General features: G+C 50.6%; 1 protein-coding gene across 6 annotated transcripts in view; it reads left to right on the forward strand.

The window, feature by feature from the left end:
• Positions 1–2,994: 2,994 nt before the first annotated feature.
• The window catches only part of ADAMTS17 (ADAM metallopeptidase with thrombospondin type 1 motif 17), a 363,335-nt gene continuing 350,820 nt past the window's right edge, over positions 2,995–15,509 (forward strand). The window contains exons 1-3 of one of the 6 annotated variants that reach the window (XM_050799681.1): positions 2,995–3,090; positions 3,502–3,872; positions 13,660–13,825. In XM_050799681.1, the coding sequence (XP_050655638.1) occupies positions 3,012–3,090; positions 3,502–3,872; positions 13,660–13,825 (616 nt within the window). In that variant the 5' untranslated portion in view covers positions 2,995–3,011. Of the gene's footprint in view, positions 3,091–3,501; positions 3,873–4,222; positions 6,382–12,328; positions 13,826–15,509 lie in introns of those variants that run through there. The other 5 variants (XM_050799677.1, XM_050799676.1, XM_050799678.1 and 2 more) reach the window with 5 other exon arrangements.

The raw sequence follows: 15,509 nt of genomic DNA on the forward strand, positions 1-15,509 counted from the left end.
AGATCAGATGGCACGGGGCAGAGGTAAGGATTCCATGCAACAGGTGCTGGAAGTTGCTGGTGTGGCAATGAAGACTGGGCCCTGGTCAAGGGAGCACTACTTTGGAAGATCCAGAATCAACCATGATAATTGTAACAGTGCAGCAGTAGACACAGGTCCCTGGTGCTGGAATCCAATCCAGGGACAGGAGCAACATGTAGTCACTGAACACCATCTTGCCTTCATGTCACTTTTCCAGTTCTTCTTTCTCCCTCTTACTCTACCAGCTACCTGTGGAGATGTTTAACCTTTTATCTGTAGCTATCTGCTTAGGAATAAAAGAAAAGGCAGCTTATTGCATGACTCAGCTTTCAGCTTGACTTTCTTTTGGCAGAGTGAATTGGGGTCCCAGGTTTTTATATTCCTTTTGCAGTATCTTTCCTCAACATGCAATTTAACAAAAAAAAAAAAAAAAAAAAAAAAAAAGAACAATAAACCCTAACAAAGTTTGGTGTGTATTCTTCCAGACTTTTCTCTTTGATTTTACATACATTTATCTGAATCCATGCAGATGATGTCATATGTGTCTGTGTGTTTATATACTTTTTTTTGGTGTGCATCATTCTGCAACTTGATTTTTTGAAAAATTTGGTAACTGATCTTGGAGATCTGTCCACGTTGTTACACATATGAGATTTTTGTATTTCTTTTAATTAATGGTGTTCAAGTAGCCATTTATGTAATGATGAACATTCAAGTTTTTGCAATTATTTGCTCTTAATAAGGTGCCCTGGTGAACAAACATTCTTGTACATGTGCCAGAGTTTCTCTGGAGTAATTAACCAGCGTGGAATTACAGAGCTGTAGAATGTGTGCATTTTTAGTTTTACTAAAACTAAAGTAAAACTTTAATTTTACAGTTTGCCCAATTGTTCCTCAAAGTGGCCGTGCCCATTTATACTCCCACCCATGGGCAGGAGAGTGTCCTCTCTAATTCTTGATTTTTCTAAGCTGTTTAATTTTGGTTGGGAGATAAAATAGTATCGTTCTGTTTTAGTTTTCATGTCCCTATGGACTAATTTTAGCATTTGAGCATCATCTGATAGGTTGGTGATGGCTACTTCGGGCTGACTTGTGCTTGTGAGGTGGTGTGGCCTATACTCCATGGTTTTCAGTGGCAGGCCTTATAAATGACTCTTTTTGACAAAAAGATTCACTAAGAAGCTTACTGTGATATCTTTAAAAAAATAATATTTTGTGAGTACATAGTAGGTGTATATGTTTATAAAATGTATATGCATGAAATTTTTTGATATGGCCATACAATGAGTAATAATCCCATCAGGGTAAATGGGATATCTATCACCTCAATCACCAGGGTTTCTTGTGCTGCCAGAAAATGCTACTGAGCTGTCAGTTGTCTGAGGCTGTTGACCTGGACAGAGGCAAGGGGGAGAAACCCAGCCCCAGGCCTGGCCAAGAGCAGGACCTGTGCAGATGTCCCCAGAACTGTAGGTGTCAAGCAGTGAGTGGCAGCCCCTTTTGTGGCAAGCCTCTGTGGAGGGCCACTGTTCAGCCTTGGGGTTCATTATATTTCGGGGAAGCTGGACAGTGTTATAGATTCCTTCACATGATATATAATCCTGTGATGAATTTAGATTCCCAGGCTTCAAGCAGCATCCAGTGGGGAACTATAACCTTTCTGCTTTGATAAAATGGAAGAGGGCAGGACAGGGAAGGGCAGTGAAACCTGAGATTGGTTATGGTTACACTTCAGTTAATTTTTTTTTTTTTGACGGAGTCTTGCTCTGTTGCCCAGGCTGGAGTGCAGTGGCACCATCTCAGCTCACTTCAATCTCCGCCTCCGGGGTTCAAGCGATTTTTCTGCCTTAGCCTTCCGAGTAGCTGGGACTACAGGTGCGTGCCACCACGCCTGGCTAATTTTTGTAGTTTTAGTAGAGACAGGGTTTCACCATATTGGCCAGGCTGGTCTAGAACCCCTGACTTCGTGAACCGCCCGCCTCGGCCTCCCAAAGTGCTGGGATTACAGGCGTGAGCCTCTACAAGATGCTATTCAGCAAGTTAATGGAGTCACCTTCCCTGCAGACCTCAGTTATATTCTGGCAGGAAAGGATCAACTCATTCTGTTATGGGAGACTCACGTTCAAGTCCAGGCTTTGGGACTCTGTGCCTCAGTTTCCTAACCTGTAACACTGAGTGCTGCCTCCCTCGGGGCGGGGGGATCCTGCTGTTAATAAGCACCAAGCCAGAAATCAGGACCACAAATTCTAGTCTTTGCTCCAACAGGAACTCTCTGGGTAACTTAAGCGTTTTTCCTTAAGCTCTCTCTCTTCCTCAGTTTTTCAATCTGTAAGAGGGTGTGAGCATGCCTGTTGCACTGGATCCTGTGGGATTAAAGACTACAGGACGTGAAGAGTTTGGATAAACGCCGCGGATATAGCCTTCAGGTGCAAACTCAGGTGTGCGGGAAAGTGGACTGGGAGTCTTTCCAGCCACAAACAACTAAAACCTAACTTTAGATGTAAAGAGTATATGCAGTTTTGGATGAAACCGCTTGGCCGGGGCGATTTCCGCCCTATCTTCCTGGGAAACTGGGCAGCAGGCTGAGAGAAGATTTCCAAAAAATGAGGACAAGCTCTGAAGACCAGCCCCGCATCCTCCGGCTCTTCCAGGGTCGCACGGCCCTGGTCGGCTCCCGCGCGCCTCCTGGTGCCGTGTCCCTGCCACTGCCCAGAAACCACGTGTAAGAAAGTGCTGACAACCTAACTACGCACTATGGTTTCGACCCATCCCAACCAGTAGGGAAGGAGGAGGCGGGGCGGAGGAAAGCGAGGGCCCAATCCCCTCCCGCTTTCCGAGGGGAAGGCGGGGCTCGGGGTTTACCACGTTGGGTTTGTCCGCAGCGCTAATTACTTTTTCCAAAGGCTGTAGGGCTTCACTCCGGCTGGCGCCGCCGCCTAGCGCGCTCCTGCTTCGCCGCCACGGTCCGGGGGCTGCCGGTCCCGGGTACCATGTGTGACGGCGCCCTGCTGCCTCCGCTCGTCCTACCGGTGCTGCTGCTGCTGGTTTGGGGACTGGACCCGGGCACAGGTAGCGCCCCCTCCCACAGCCCTCTTCGCCCCGCGTCGGGCGGCTACCTTCCCTGTGCGCTCTCGCGGCGTCCTGGCGGCCCTGGGGCGGCGGCGGGATGGCTGACGGCGCCGGAGCGGAGAAGACGCGGGCTGCTGCCGGAGTACGGGAATCGGGTGGCTCCGTGGCAGGCGCGCCGCCGCCGGGTCTCCGCTTGCGGATGCGCGGCGCCGTCCCGGGAGGTGCTCGGGCGGCTGCGCCGGAGACCCTCCCCGGGTGGCGCGGGCCAGCGTGGAGGTGCCGGGCGAGGGAAGGGAAGGCAGCGCCAGCTCCGGGTCGCTCTGTCCCCGCGCTGGCGCGGCTGGCGGCCAGCGGGAGGGCGGGCGTCCGGGCGGGCCCCGCCGCGCTGACGCGTCTCCTCTTTCCCCGCAGCTGTCGGCGACGCGGCGGCCGACGTGGAGGTGGTGCTCCCGTGGCGGGTGCGCCCAGACGACGTGCACCTGCCGCCGCTGCCCTCAGCCCCCGGGCCCCGACGGCGGCGACGCCCCCGCACGCCCCCAGCTGCCCCGCGCGCCCGGCCGGGAGAGCGCGCCCTGCTGCTGCACCTGCCGGCCTTCGGCCGCGACCTGTACCTTCAGCTGCGCCGCGACCTGCGCTTCCTGTCCCGAGGCTTCGAGGTGGAGGAGGCGGGCGCCGCCGGGCGCCGCGGCCGCCCCGCCGAGCTGTGCTTCTACTCGGGCCGTGTGGTCGGCCACCCCGGCTCTCTCGTCTCGCTCAGCGCCTGCGGCGCCGCCGGCGGCCTGGTACTGCCCGCTCCCCCTCCGGGTCGGCCCGTCGGGTCTGCTGCGGCTCAGGGTGGTCGCCGTGGAGGGTGGGGATGGGGCGCTTCTGCTAGAAGTCCAGCCTCCAGGGGAACCGGAGGGAACCTCCTGCCTTTCCACCTCTCCCCACCCCCCACCCCTGCTTTCGGTACCCACTATAGAGAAAGGGAGTGGGAGGGGCAGCATCGTAGTCCAGCGCCTCTGCGGCCGGTGGAACCCGCGCGGAACCGGTTGCATGGGGTATACGCCGCCCGCCCTAGGGAGCGCAGATCTGGCAGGGATGAAACTGTCAGGGCTCTGGACAGAGGCGCCTTGGCCCCAGTGTAGACAGAGCACTGCATCTACACCGCTGTATCTACACCTGTATGTCACGGGAGTACCTATGTGCGTATAGGTGTTCTGTTCTTGGACGTGGTGTTGGGGGAGTGGGCTTTCACCTCCCTTCCTTTTGAGTCTTCTCTCTGTACCTGGAACAGGCAGTTTGGAGAGGTACCCAGGCAGGCCGCGGCTCACCCCGCTCTTCTTAGCTGAAACGTAAGAAACAGGAGAGAAAGGGTGTTTGTCTTTGCTTCCTTATACTATTAGTAGGCATTTGTCTGGTGCCCACCCACAACCAGGCCTGAGGGGTGCTTACATTGGTGATGAATCCTATTCCTGCCCCCAGGAGCTCCCTTGCTGTGGTAGTAACTTCCCCGCCCCCAAGTCCCTGGCCTGTTGCATTTGAGGCACCCGTAACAGGTACTCCCGGGGGCCGGGGGGTTCTTGTGTGCACTTGCCCTGCCTGTGCACACACTTGATCATGTGGCTACACTGGTGCCCAGACGAGCACTCAGCCTCTCCATCGTGCCCTGAAAGCAGCACACATGGCCAGCAGATGGCTGCCCCCAGCGAAGCTTGGTATGGACCCAGAGCATGAACCGCAGGGATGCTCTTTGTCTTCTGTCTTGACTGGCCTCTTTGGAGGCAGTTTCTGATATTAGTTTGTGTCTGTCCTTCCCAGGCACAAGAAACTCCTCCCCACATTTCCACCTTTTCTTGTGCCGCCATCTGGAATTCTCCAGCCTTACAGAGTCTCTGGCAAATCCTCGAGAATCTACGAAGCCAGAAGGCCTGGGGGTGCAAGGTGTTATGTAAGACCTCTCCTTTCTTCCCAGGGCTGTGGGTATCTCTGGGTATAGTTTCCTAGCTCAGCCTGGCTCTCCTTTCAGGAATTTTCTGAATTCTGATTAGGGTATGATCTGCTTTTGCTCAGCTGGGAAAAATAGGCAACTTTGGTGAACCAAGGAAAGTGATATAGACCCTTGGAGGGGGCCTGGTAGGAAGGAGCTAATGTGGACCTGGGGCAGGGAATGTGGACCTGGGGTGGGGAATGTGGACCTGGGGCAGGGAATGTGGGCTGTGGGCAAGGAGGCTTAAGTAGGAGTGAGAAAGGCTCAGATCACTGTAGGGCTTGGGTCAAGGCTGTATCATGTTCTGGGAGGGACTGGAAGGCCCACATCATTTTTCCTGTTTTTGCCAAAGTGTTTAAAGTCTAAGTCACATCATTGTACTGTACATGGAAACATCTGAATCCCATTTGCTGCGGTTTAGTGAGTTTCTGTAGAGGTCAGAGTTTATACTTCTTGGTGTAAAGTTTCCAGCAAGGAGCTATCTGTGAAGGAGCCGAGGTGGAAAGCTGGATAACATTGATTTAAAATCCTCGCAGAGTGAGGGCTGGGTCCTTTCATAGATGGCATCTCAGCCAGCTTCTCAGCAAGACTGTCCTTCCCTTCAGCACCATGTGAGGGTGCTGTGCTTTAGATAAAGGAACCCGGCCAACAGGCTGAGTTCAGTGTGTGCCAGTGGCGGGTGTACCTCTAAGACTTCAGCTTTTAAATTCTGTTGTTTAGTCTGCCTTGTTCATCCCATTCATGTGAGCTGGACATTGGACACTTCCCCCTCCGTACATGTTGAAGGCAGGAGGGAAGAGACAATGGGGTGACTTGGAGGTGGACCCCTTGCTTGCAGGGTGGCCCTGAAAGTGTAAAGAAAAGAAAGCAACAGAAACTTGGGCTAACCAAGTTTGCATTGCAGACTAGCTTTGACTTTGGTTCTCAGTTCAGGCGGCTGGTGATGTTGTGTTAGTCCCTGTTGACCGTGGTGGAAGCTCTGTGAAGTGGAGACGTGGAGTTTTGTGTGTGTATTTGCTACGACAGTCTCGGCTATAAGGTGTGGGAAGGGAGGCTATAAGTGGATGATTTTTGGTGGCCGTGGATGAGGAGCATTTCAGAGTGTCCTTGTATCTAAAAATGAGGAGCAAGAGTCGGCAAACTTCTTTGAAGGATCAGATAAATATTTTAGGCTTTGTGCACCACATAGCCTTTGTTGCAGCTGCTCAAAGCTGCCCTTTTAGTGTGAAAGCAGCTACAGCTATGGAAGGCATGCAAGCGAATGGATGTGGCTGCGTTCAACAAAACTTCATTCCGGATGTTGAGTATCATGTTAATTGCTGGTAAGTCCCACTGTATCGAACATCTCCTAAAGGGCTCAGCAGAGAGTGTTGAGTGCCTGGGCTGGGGGCACACAGGTTCTGTTCCATGTTGCATGGAATCTGTGCTGTTTATCTCCAGAGATGTTTGCTGTTTAAAGGAGATGCATTATTATAATAGATCATTCCTTAGCTGTTCAGGGGCCATGGAGAGTAAAGCACCTGTTCCATTTTTGCTCCTCCTCCTTTTGACAGCAGACAGTCATGGGCCTGCGGCGTTCCTTTCTTAGTGTCTTATCTTGAAAAGCTGGGCCAACTGCGCTTTTTGGATCTTCAAAGACTATATAGACTTAAGTATTGATTGTTTTCTGTTTATGCTTCTTCATTGTATTTACATTTCCAAGAGTCTTTAGAGCATAGGCTTTTTGGAAGTGTTTTTATGAGCATATCATTTCAAAGCATGAACTTTAGGTGTATGAGGAGGGCCTTTCCACTCCTCAAGAATTTATGTAAGTTCGGATCAACTGCCTCTGTGACCAGGACCGGATCGTGGAAGGCCAGTGGAATTGGAATCAGGCTGAACTTCATAGGTAGACAGGCTAGCAGAGAAGGCACTTCAAGATCAGTATGAGTGTCAGGCTGTGAAAAGAATCTGTGCAGCTTGTCCAAAGTGAGTGGCTGGAGGGCTTGTTTTAGGAAGAGTGAACGAGAGGAGGGGACAGCTGGAGGCCCCTGCTGTCGGGTTTGGTCTGCCGAGCAGTGGCCATCCTTCCTTGGATGATACTCACAAGGCTTGGGAAGGCCTCCCACTGGAATGTGTCCACTCCTTCTTGGCCAAGGCTGTGGCCTGCCAGGGGCACACTGTGAGATGGGGAGACCGGACAGACCACCAGGGAGCTCTGGGCTGCAAAACATTAAGCCATAACCGCTTTCCAGGGCACCTTGAAGGACTGTGAGAAGGTCAGGGATCCTCCTACCATAGTTCCTCTGTTGTCACAGCCACATGCTGTAGGACTCTTATTTGGAATCACTGGGGTCAACCTGGTGGCCCAGCTCATCCTCACTCCGGCTGGTCAGCCTGACTGCAGACCATGTGTCCATGTTGGTAGCACGTCATTTGTGGGACATAGGACGTTCATAGTTCTGTACAGCTGTTCCAGTCCACTAGAGAACTTTTAGAGAATGCTCACCTCTAATTTATAGGGGAGCAAGTGTAGTCCAGGTAAGAATAGATGGGGGCAGCCGGGTGCGGTGGCTCACGCCTGTAATCCCAGCGCTTTGGAAGGCCAAGATGGGCAGACCACCAGCACACGAGTTCAAGACCAGTCAGGCCAACATGGTGAAACCTCGTCTCTACTAAAGATACAAAAAATTAGCTGGGCATGGTGGTTGGCGCTTGTAATTCTGGCTACTCGGGAGGCTGAGGCAGGAGAATCACTTGAACCTGGGAGGTGGAGCTTGCAGTGAGCTGAGATCCCACCAATGTACTCCAGCCTGGGCGAGCTCAGCCAGCTGATGAGTAGGCAGCTTAGGTTAGAAGTGTTGAGGACCCCACTTTTAAGAGGGCAGCCTGCGTTTGCATGACTCCTGTGATGGAGAAGCAAGTTTGGGATGTTACTACCTCTCTCTTTAGAAAAGAGTTATCAAACCCTTTTGATTGATTTACAAAATTGCCCAGCTTTATAATGCAGCCTCACTCGATGGAGAACAGCTGAGTAGGAATTAGTCTCGTCAAAAATGATATGGTGTGGAGACCCATTGGAAGGGACTGCATTATAATACATCATTATATTGAGACAGGTCTGAGGAAGGTACGTGGTCCTAAGTGATTACCTAGTATTGCTGAAGAATTGATCGTGTGCAGAATAAATATATTTGGAGAATACAGAGAATACGAAGCACATATATAGAACTTTGTAAAAAGAAACAATTGAGTGGATGTTAAGGGGCACTTTGGCAGGAATCGAAGAAGGGCAAAGACAGTTTCGTGAAGTTTGGAGGCATGCAAGTATTGGAGGGAAGAACTCAGAAAGTTCTAAGGCCTCTGGCTGCCACCTCTGGAACAACATTCCTGTGGCCTCATGGTGGCTTCTCTTCACACCCCTTTGTCCTCTCCAGCACTGCGTACTCTTGTGTTCCTCCTGATTGCCCAGGGCTTCATCCAGCTGCAGCTCTCCAGGCTGGGCTGACTCCTCTTAGGATGCCAGGCACTGGCTGCTTCTGCACCAAGCTCCCCAGTAGCATCGCCTAGGACACATACTGGATTTTCCCACTTTGAACTTTTGTTTAGTTGACAACATTTTAAAAAAAATGAAAAAGAAGTAAAAGATGGGATGATGAACTGAAGCAGTTTTCTTTGACTGATTGCATTCTTGGAGCTTATTTCCTGAACTCTGAAATACTGCAGCTGCCTGATCTTGGATGTGTGTGATGGGAAAGATGTTTTTTGCAGCCAGTACATCTGAGGGAACCATGCAGAGTCGTTGGTTAACTTTTCCCTGGACCTGCTTCTGTGCACAGGTCCCCAGATGCATGGTCACATTCTTGCTTCTTAGGAAATGAAACCGTATGGCCATTCAGAGCTGCGATCTTGAGCAAGTCATTTAAGTCCTTTGAACCTTTCTGCCTGCAGCCATACAGGGGTAAATAACATGGGCCTTGCAAGGCTGTTGATAGAATGGAAGAAGATAAAGTCTGTGAAATCATTTAGTGAGAGCCTGGCACATTAAGGCATTAAAAACAGGCTTCTTCTCTTGCCCTGCAGGCTGTTCCCAGACTTTTCCAGTTATACATCAGCTGATCAGTCATCGCTGTTGTCTGAATGAGCCGATCATTATCACACACCTGCCATGTGCAGGATGCTCTGGTAGGCCGCCCAGCAAGGCTCAGAGAGAAAGACAATGCAGGCCCTGTCTGGGAAGACAGTCCCAGCCTCCTGGAGGAAGGTGCGCTGGAGCCTGGAACTAGGCAGGGTGGGGTTTCAGGGAGGGAAGAGGGTAGGCTTCAGATTCCAGGAGGGAGGAGTGATGGAAAAGGCACTGAGGCCCCATTGTCCTGAGATAAGGGACCCATGAGTGGATTGGTGGGATGGTGGTTTTAAGGGAGAGATGGGGGTAGAGGAACTGAACTGGCAGGCATGTGGATTAAATGGGGCAGGTCTATGGGTGCCAACCAAAGGCATTTGGACTTTATCCTAGAGCAGTGGTTCTCAGCCTTGAGCCCGCATTACAGTCCCCTGGAGGGCCCATTAAACGGATGGCTGGGCCCCACCCTGGAGTTTTTGATGTAGCAGGCCTGGGGTGGGCCTGAGAGCTTGCATTTCTTGCAAGTTCCCCAAGGGATGCTGATGCGGCCATTCTGGGAGGGCACTCTGAGGGTCACTGGCTGAGAGGCAATGGAGGATGGGTAGTTGGGGAATCCTGGGGATAGTTGTATGGGGAGGACTGGCGGAGAGGAGCACTTAGAGCAGGGAGGTGACCAGGCTCAAGCCTCCAAGGCAAGCCTCAGAAAGGAAGGAAGACCACACGAGAGGGACTCTGAAGGGCAGGCTGGCAGTCCTTTTTGGCTGGCTGACACTGACTAGTGGTCTGAAAGGGCTGACACTGAAGTGAGGGACCCTGACATTACTGAGGAGAGGCCTGCTTTGGGAAGAAGACCAAGCATCTGTGCTCAGGCATTTCACATTTGAGGCGGCGGCAGCAGGACTGGGGGAGGGGCCCTCTGGGTGATGCCTCAGAAGGGGTGCAGGTTGGGAAGCCCCGCATGGCCGTGTTGTGTGGGGGAGGCTCCTTCCACGGGAAGAGGTGCATGCCCATCGGAGAGTCAGAGGCAGGGCGGGAGGATCTGCAGTCACACGGTGGCTTTTTCTTCTTGGAAGCAGGTTGGTCCCTACAGGAAGCAAACCCACCACCCCTTTGGCCCCATCCTCTCAACCCATCTTGACCTAGAGAAGGAGACCTAAGACCCACTCCTGTTAACTGAGGAGCCGCAGACTCCTGAAGAAAGGCAATTCCGTTGCCATCTTTGTGGAGTCATGTGACTTTGTCCCCTCCCACAGAGGCATGCTGCTTGGAAGCGTACAGGAGAGACTTCCTCTGTTATCTTAACTGCATTTTCTAAGTGAACTTGTGCTAACATTAGGTGATAAAAACGGCTGTGTCTTTCACACTCTCCACACTGCAGAGAGAGCTAGTCCTGCTTCAGGCAGGAGGTGGTGTGGAGTGAACAATACCTGATTTACAACTCTGTCTTAACAGAACCCTTCAAAGCAAGTACCCACAACAAAGAGAGTTGAAAGCACTCACAACTGCTGAAATATCAAGTTATTGCCTGATCCATTTTATTTGACCCACACTTCTTTAGTATAGCATCCCAAATCCTGCAAAACTTAAGATTTCTCTTTTAAGAGCACCATTTCATTGGGGGCTTTGTTATATCCCTTAAAACCAAGGGGCCTCAGGGTTGCCGGTTCTGTCTGCCATAGGCATTTATTTCTATACAGTTTGTCTCTTTGGAGGACGGTTGCAGGCCTCCTGTATCTAAGGCACAGGCTCATTGCTGGTATTTCTTTACCACCATCAGTGGGACAGAAGAGGCCTTGGACAAACATTTCCCTGAGTCTCCCCTCTCTGCATAGATGGTGACTGCAGGAGTCACACAGATCCAAGAAGCCCTGCTCAGCTCTTGGGGCCACGTGCAGTGGTGGGCTAGAAGCAAGGGTAGTGCGCAGAGCTCCATGGAGGAAAGCCCGGGTTCCAAATCCGAGGACCTCTCCACATGGAATCAAGGCAGTAGGTGTCCAGGGTCTCCAGCACCCAGTTAAACGCTAGGACGGCGCTTCTCAACCCTGGCTACACATTGAATTTTCCTGGTCACCTTTGAAAACGTATCAGTTCCTTGGGCTCCACCCTAGATATTCTGATTCACTTGGCCTGGAGTAGGGCTGAGGCATCAGGAGTTTTCAAAGCTCCCCAAATCATATCAATATGTAGCCGGGGATGAGAAGCCCTGAGCAAGGGGGTTGCAGGCCGTCCTTACAGGTAACTGCGTTTTCAGTCGCATATTTTCTTTTTGAGTAACTGTTATGTGGCAGTCATTGGCAAAAACAGGAGTAATAATTCTGATCTTGCCTCAATGGAACAAACCGTTAGGTCGTGAAAGTGTCCTATAACATGCGGTAGTGGGCTGGAATTTAACAGTGCAGGGGGCTGCAGGGAAGGGGGTTTATTTAGGGAAGAGAGGAGTCAGGGAGAGAGAAGGAGGGCTGGTGGGTATTTTGGCGTAAGACTGCGTGTAATGCACAGGTGGCACTTCTCAACAGGACGTTTGACCACTGGTGGTGTGCTGACAATGGCAGTGTTAGAGATGCTTGAAGGAGGCTAGGGACAGTGACAGTGAGGGAGGAGGCAGGGCCCTTCCTCATGCTGGTTCCCAGGGTGAGGGCCCTGTACAGCCCCTCCCTGCTGGTGCTACTCCTGGCCACATCCCTGCTTGAGGTTGGAGCCCAAGAGGGCAAGTGGCTGCCAGGTTGAGGACCCACTAGTCCATTTATCCATCATTCCCCAGCATTGCTGTTTTCTTCTTTAAGTTTATAGAAACCAGCACATGGGGTCCCTGAGAATTGTAAAGAAAAACCTTCCCTAAGGTGCTAAGTGATGCTTTGCATGTATATATGAGTGTGTCTGTGTAGGATTTCTCACCAAGGTGAGATCTCCCTGTCTTGAAAAACTTGTTCGGCCTTAGAACTAACAGCTAACGGCTTTTTATACCGGGGTTTGTGAATACAAACTCTAGACTGAACGAATAAGAACTGGCTTTGAAAGTGCTAGATTGCGGGGAGGGGTTTGACCCACAGCCAGGGTGTTTCCACGTGAGTCCAGCCCCTCATTAGAGTGAAGCGTATCCTCTAGGGAGCAGGGGTTTCCTCCCACGCGGGGCTGCATCCCACGCGCTGTGCCGTACCCTGCCCACCCTATCTTGACCGCGGAAGTTTTCAGGGGTTCTGCACCGAGGCTGCGTTGTGCACAGCTATGATGGAGCTCTGCAGATCCCACTGTGGCCACCCTCTTCCATTTCTTCGGTTTCCGTAAAGTTTCCTAGTGAACAAACTCAAGTTTTCACTTTAAAGGAGAGGGAGGAAAGCTGTGCTCTCCTGCAGGTCATGCAGTGCCACTTTGAGACAGTTTTATTTGGGCAGTAAACTCTTTGAGTTGTTCTTGGCAAAAGTTCTAATGAAATGGAAACCTTGAAATATGCTTAGAGCGGTAAGTATGGCCTCACCCTGTATCTTGGGGATGCAAGGTTGCAGGCGATCTTATTAGTTGATCTGATTTACTTTCCAGGAATCTTGGTACCGGTGCATCCTTTCAGAATGTAGAGGGGGGTCTATCTCATTTGGCTTAAGTGAGCTTTATACTTGAGCCTGGAGTTAGCTCTGCGTGTGGGAGGGAGTGCTGCTTCTCCAAGTGTGGTCCCTGTATTACATGGGACCTTCTTAAAAATGCACATTCTTGGGCTCCAGCAGGACCTCCAGGTGATTTGGGTGCACGCTAGGCTTTGAGAACCAATGTGTGTCATGGCTTTTGAAAAGTGAGGGTGGAAGAGGGAGACAAGAAAGGATATCATGACCCCCTGAGACTCATCCCCCAGATCTCCTGAATCTGTGCAATCAAAGGCAGTTCAGGATCGTTCCCAGGAGAAGGGGATGGTGACTGCATCGATCAGTGTACAAATCAGGTCCTCCCCTGGCCCTGCCTGGGTTCGATTTCCTTGAGAAATTTACCATTTTGACTCCACATAAGAAGGGAAACTAGCAGCAGGTGCCTGGGGAAGGAGGGCAAATTGTTTTGATGCTGTCAAAACAATACTAACATTACTTTTAATATACCCAGGATAAGATACATTTTTCCATTAGGGATATAAATGTCATTCCCAACAATTTCAGTGTTGCCTCCCAGGTGGACTTTTGTGAGGATGATTTTTAAAGTAACTTAAAAAATAATTTTAAAATTAAAAATTTGATAATGAAGTAGTTCATCTTCTCTGAAAGGCAACATGGAAAATGGATGTTGTTGTACCTGTCTCTGTACCCCCATCCCCAACGCAGCTGCTCTGTGGTATGTTTGTAAGTCACACAGAAGCTCACTCTTGGGCTCAGGTAAATCTGACAGTTTGCAAAGAAAAGAGCCCAGACATGGAACTCACACCTAGGTGACCTTGCCTGCTCCTCTGGCAGTGGAGGGAGCCATGGGCATGTGTGAATGAGGATGACCGACATTGCGTTTCCTTCTCCTTTCTGGACAGGTTGGCCTCATTCAGCTTGGGCAGGAGCAGGTGCTAATCCAGCCCCTCAACAACTCCCAGGGCCCATTCAGTGGACGAGAGCATCTGATCAGGCGCAAATGGTCTTTGACTCCCAACCCTTCTGCCGAGGCTCAGAGATCTGGGCAGCTCTGCAAGGTTCTAACAGGTGAGTCAGGGCAGCAGCATGACCGGCTTGGAACACATGCACAGCCCGCATCCTTTGTGTGTCTCCAAGTGCACTGAAGCCACGTGAGTGAGAACTTACCTTCCCCTATATTTCAAAAGCTGTTTTATTGCCCTAAGACCACTTTCTTTTCCTTTCTGTGTGTCTTAGTGTCAGCAGCCCTTTGAAAAAGTCATCTTTTTATTTCTGCAAGGAACCCATGATCTCTTTCATGCAGTACCTCAATTTTATATATCAAGAGCAAGTTGAGGTCCAAAAATCCTCTAGGGCTTATTGATCAAACCCCAGGTTTGTAGCCAAGCTTGGATGAGAATTCCCTCCTCCTGGTGCCCTGACAAGGAGCTCACTCTTAATAATACAGTGCTCCTGAGTGCTGGCTGCACTAATTAAAGCTACCTGGGACGCCTCTGAAGCTGCGATTCTTGCAGTGTGGCCCTTGGGCCAGCAGCATCAGCATCACCTGGGAACTTGTTAGAAATGCACGTTTTCAGGCCAGACCTGTGAATCAGAAACTCTGGGGGAGGGTCCAGTAATCTCTAGTTTCATGGGCCCTCCAGGGGATTTAGATGTGTGCTAAAGTGTGAGAACCACTGCTTTAAAAAATGCCATGCACTGGCTTGTCCCCCAGCATCCTGATCTTTTTTAGTCTGGGGTATGATTTGGGTTCCAGTGTTTTTAAAAGTGATTTTAATATGCAGTGTAGGGGGAGAACCTGGGGCTCTTATACTCTGGGTCTTTCTTTGAGCATCCTTAATGTTGATTACCCATCACATGTTTAAGAACATTTCATGGGGCTGCAAATGTCTCCAGATGAAGTTGGATCACAGGTGGCATTTCCTCCCAGGAGATCGTGGGACCCCACTGCTGACTTCTGGGGGCTGTGCTTCTGTAGTTGAAAGACTTATGTTTGTATGAAAATGCAGTGTGTCTTAGTTTAGTATTCTGGTGATATTGGAAACAATGGGTCTTGGTTTAGTATCCTGGTGACATTGGGAATAAATTATGTGACTGCTTTAGAATTACCTTGTTATTTGTAAACAAGTTTTGCAGTTGAGCTCAGCTGCTGTGTGTGGACTTGATGGAAGTAGGTCGACTTTCTCCTTAGCCTAGTCTGGGTGGGCAGGGTGGGTATTAGAGGTGATTGTGCTGGATAGAGGGCATCTCTGAAACCTCAGGAGAGCTTTGAGTCTCAAATGGAGTCATTAGGGTTTTTCTGTTTTTTCTGCATCCTTACAAAAGTAAGGAGGACCAAATAAAATTACTAGTACCTAAAAAATACCGTTTAATAGGAAACAGGGTCTTTGGTAAGTCTAATGGTTGTGTGTGGGCTTGACGTCAGTATGGCTTTTTTTTTGGAGACACGGTGTCACTCTGTCACCCAAGTTAGAGTGCAGTGGTGTGATCATGGCTTGCCACAGCCTTGACCTCCTGCGCTCAGGTGATCCTCCCTTCTGAGTAGCTGGGACCACAGGCGTGCACCACCACACCTGGCTAATTCTTGTTTTGGTAGAGGTGGGGTTTCGCCATGTTGCTCAGGCTGGTCTTGAACCCCTGGGCTCCAGTGATCCTCCCACCATGGCCTGCCAAAGTCCCGAGATTATAGGCATGAGCCACTATGCCTGACCCTCCCCAGTGTGCTATTTTTAATCTGAGCCCCTGACTCTAC

Source organism: Macaca thibetana, chromosome 7, assembly GCF_024542745.1.
Source record: "Macaca thibetana thibetana isolate TM-01 chromosome 7, ASM2454274v1, whole genome shotgun sequence".
Taxonomy (NCBI): domain Eukaryota; kingdom Metazoa; phylum Chordata; class Mammalia; order Primates; family Cercopithecidae; genus Macaca; species Macaca thibetana.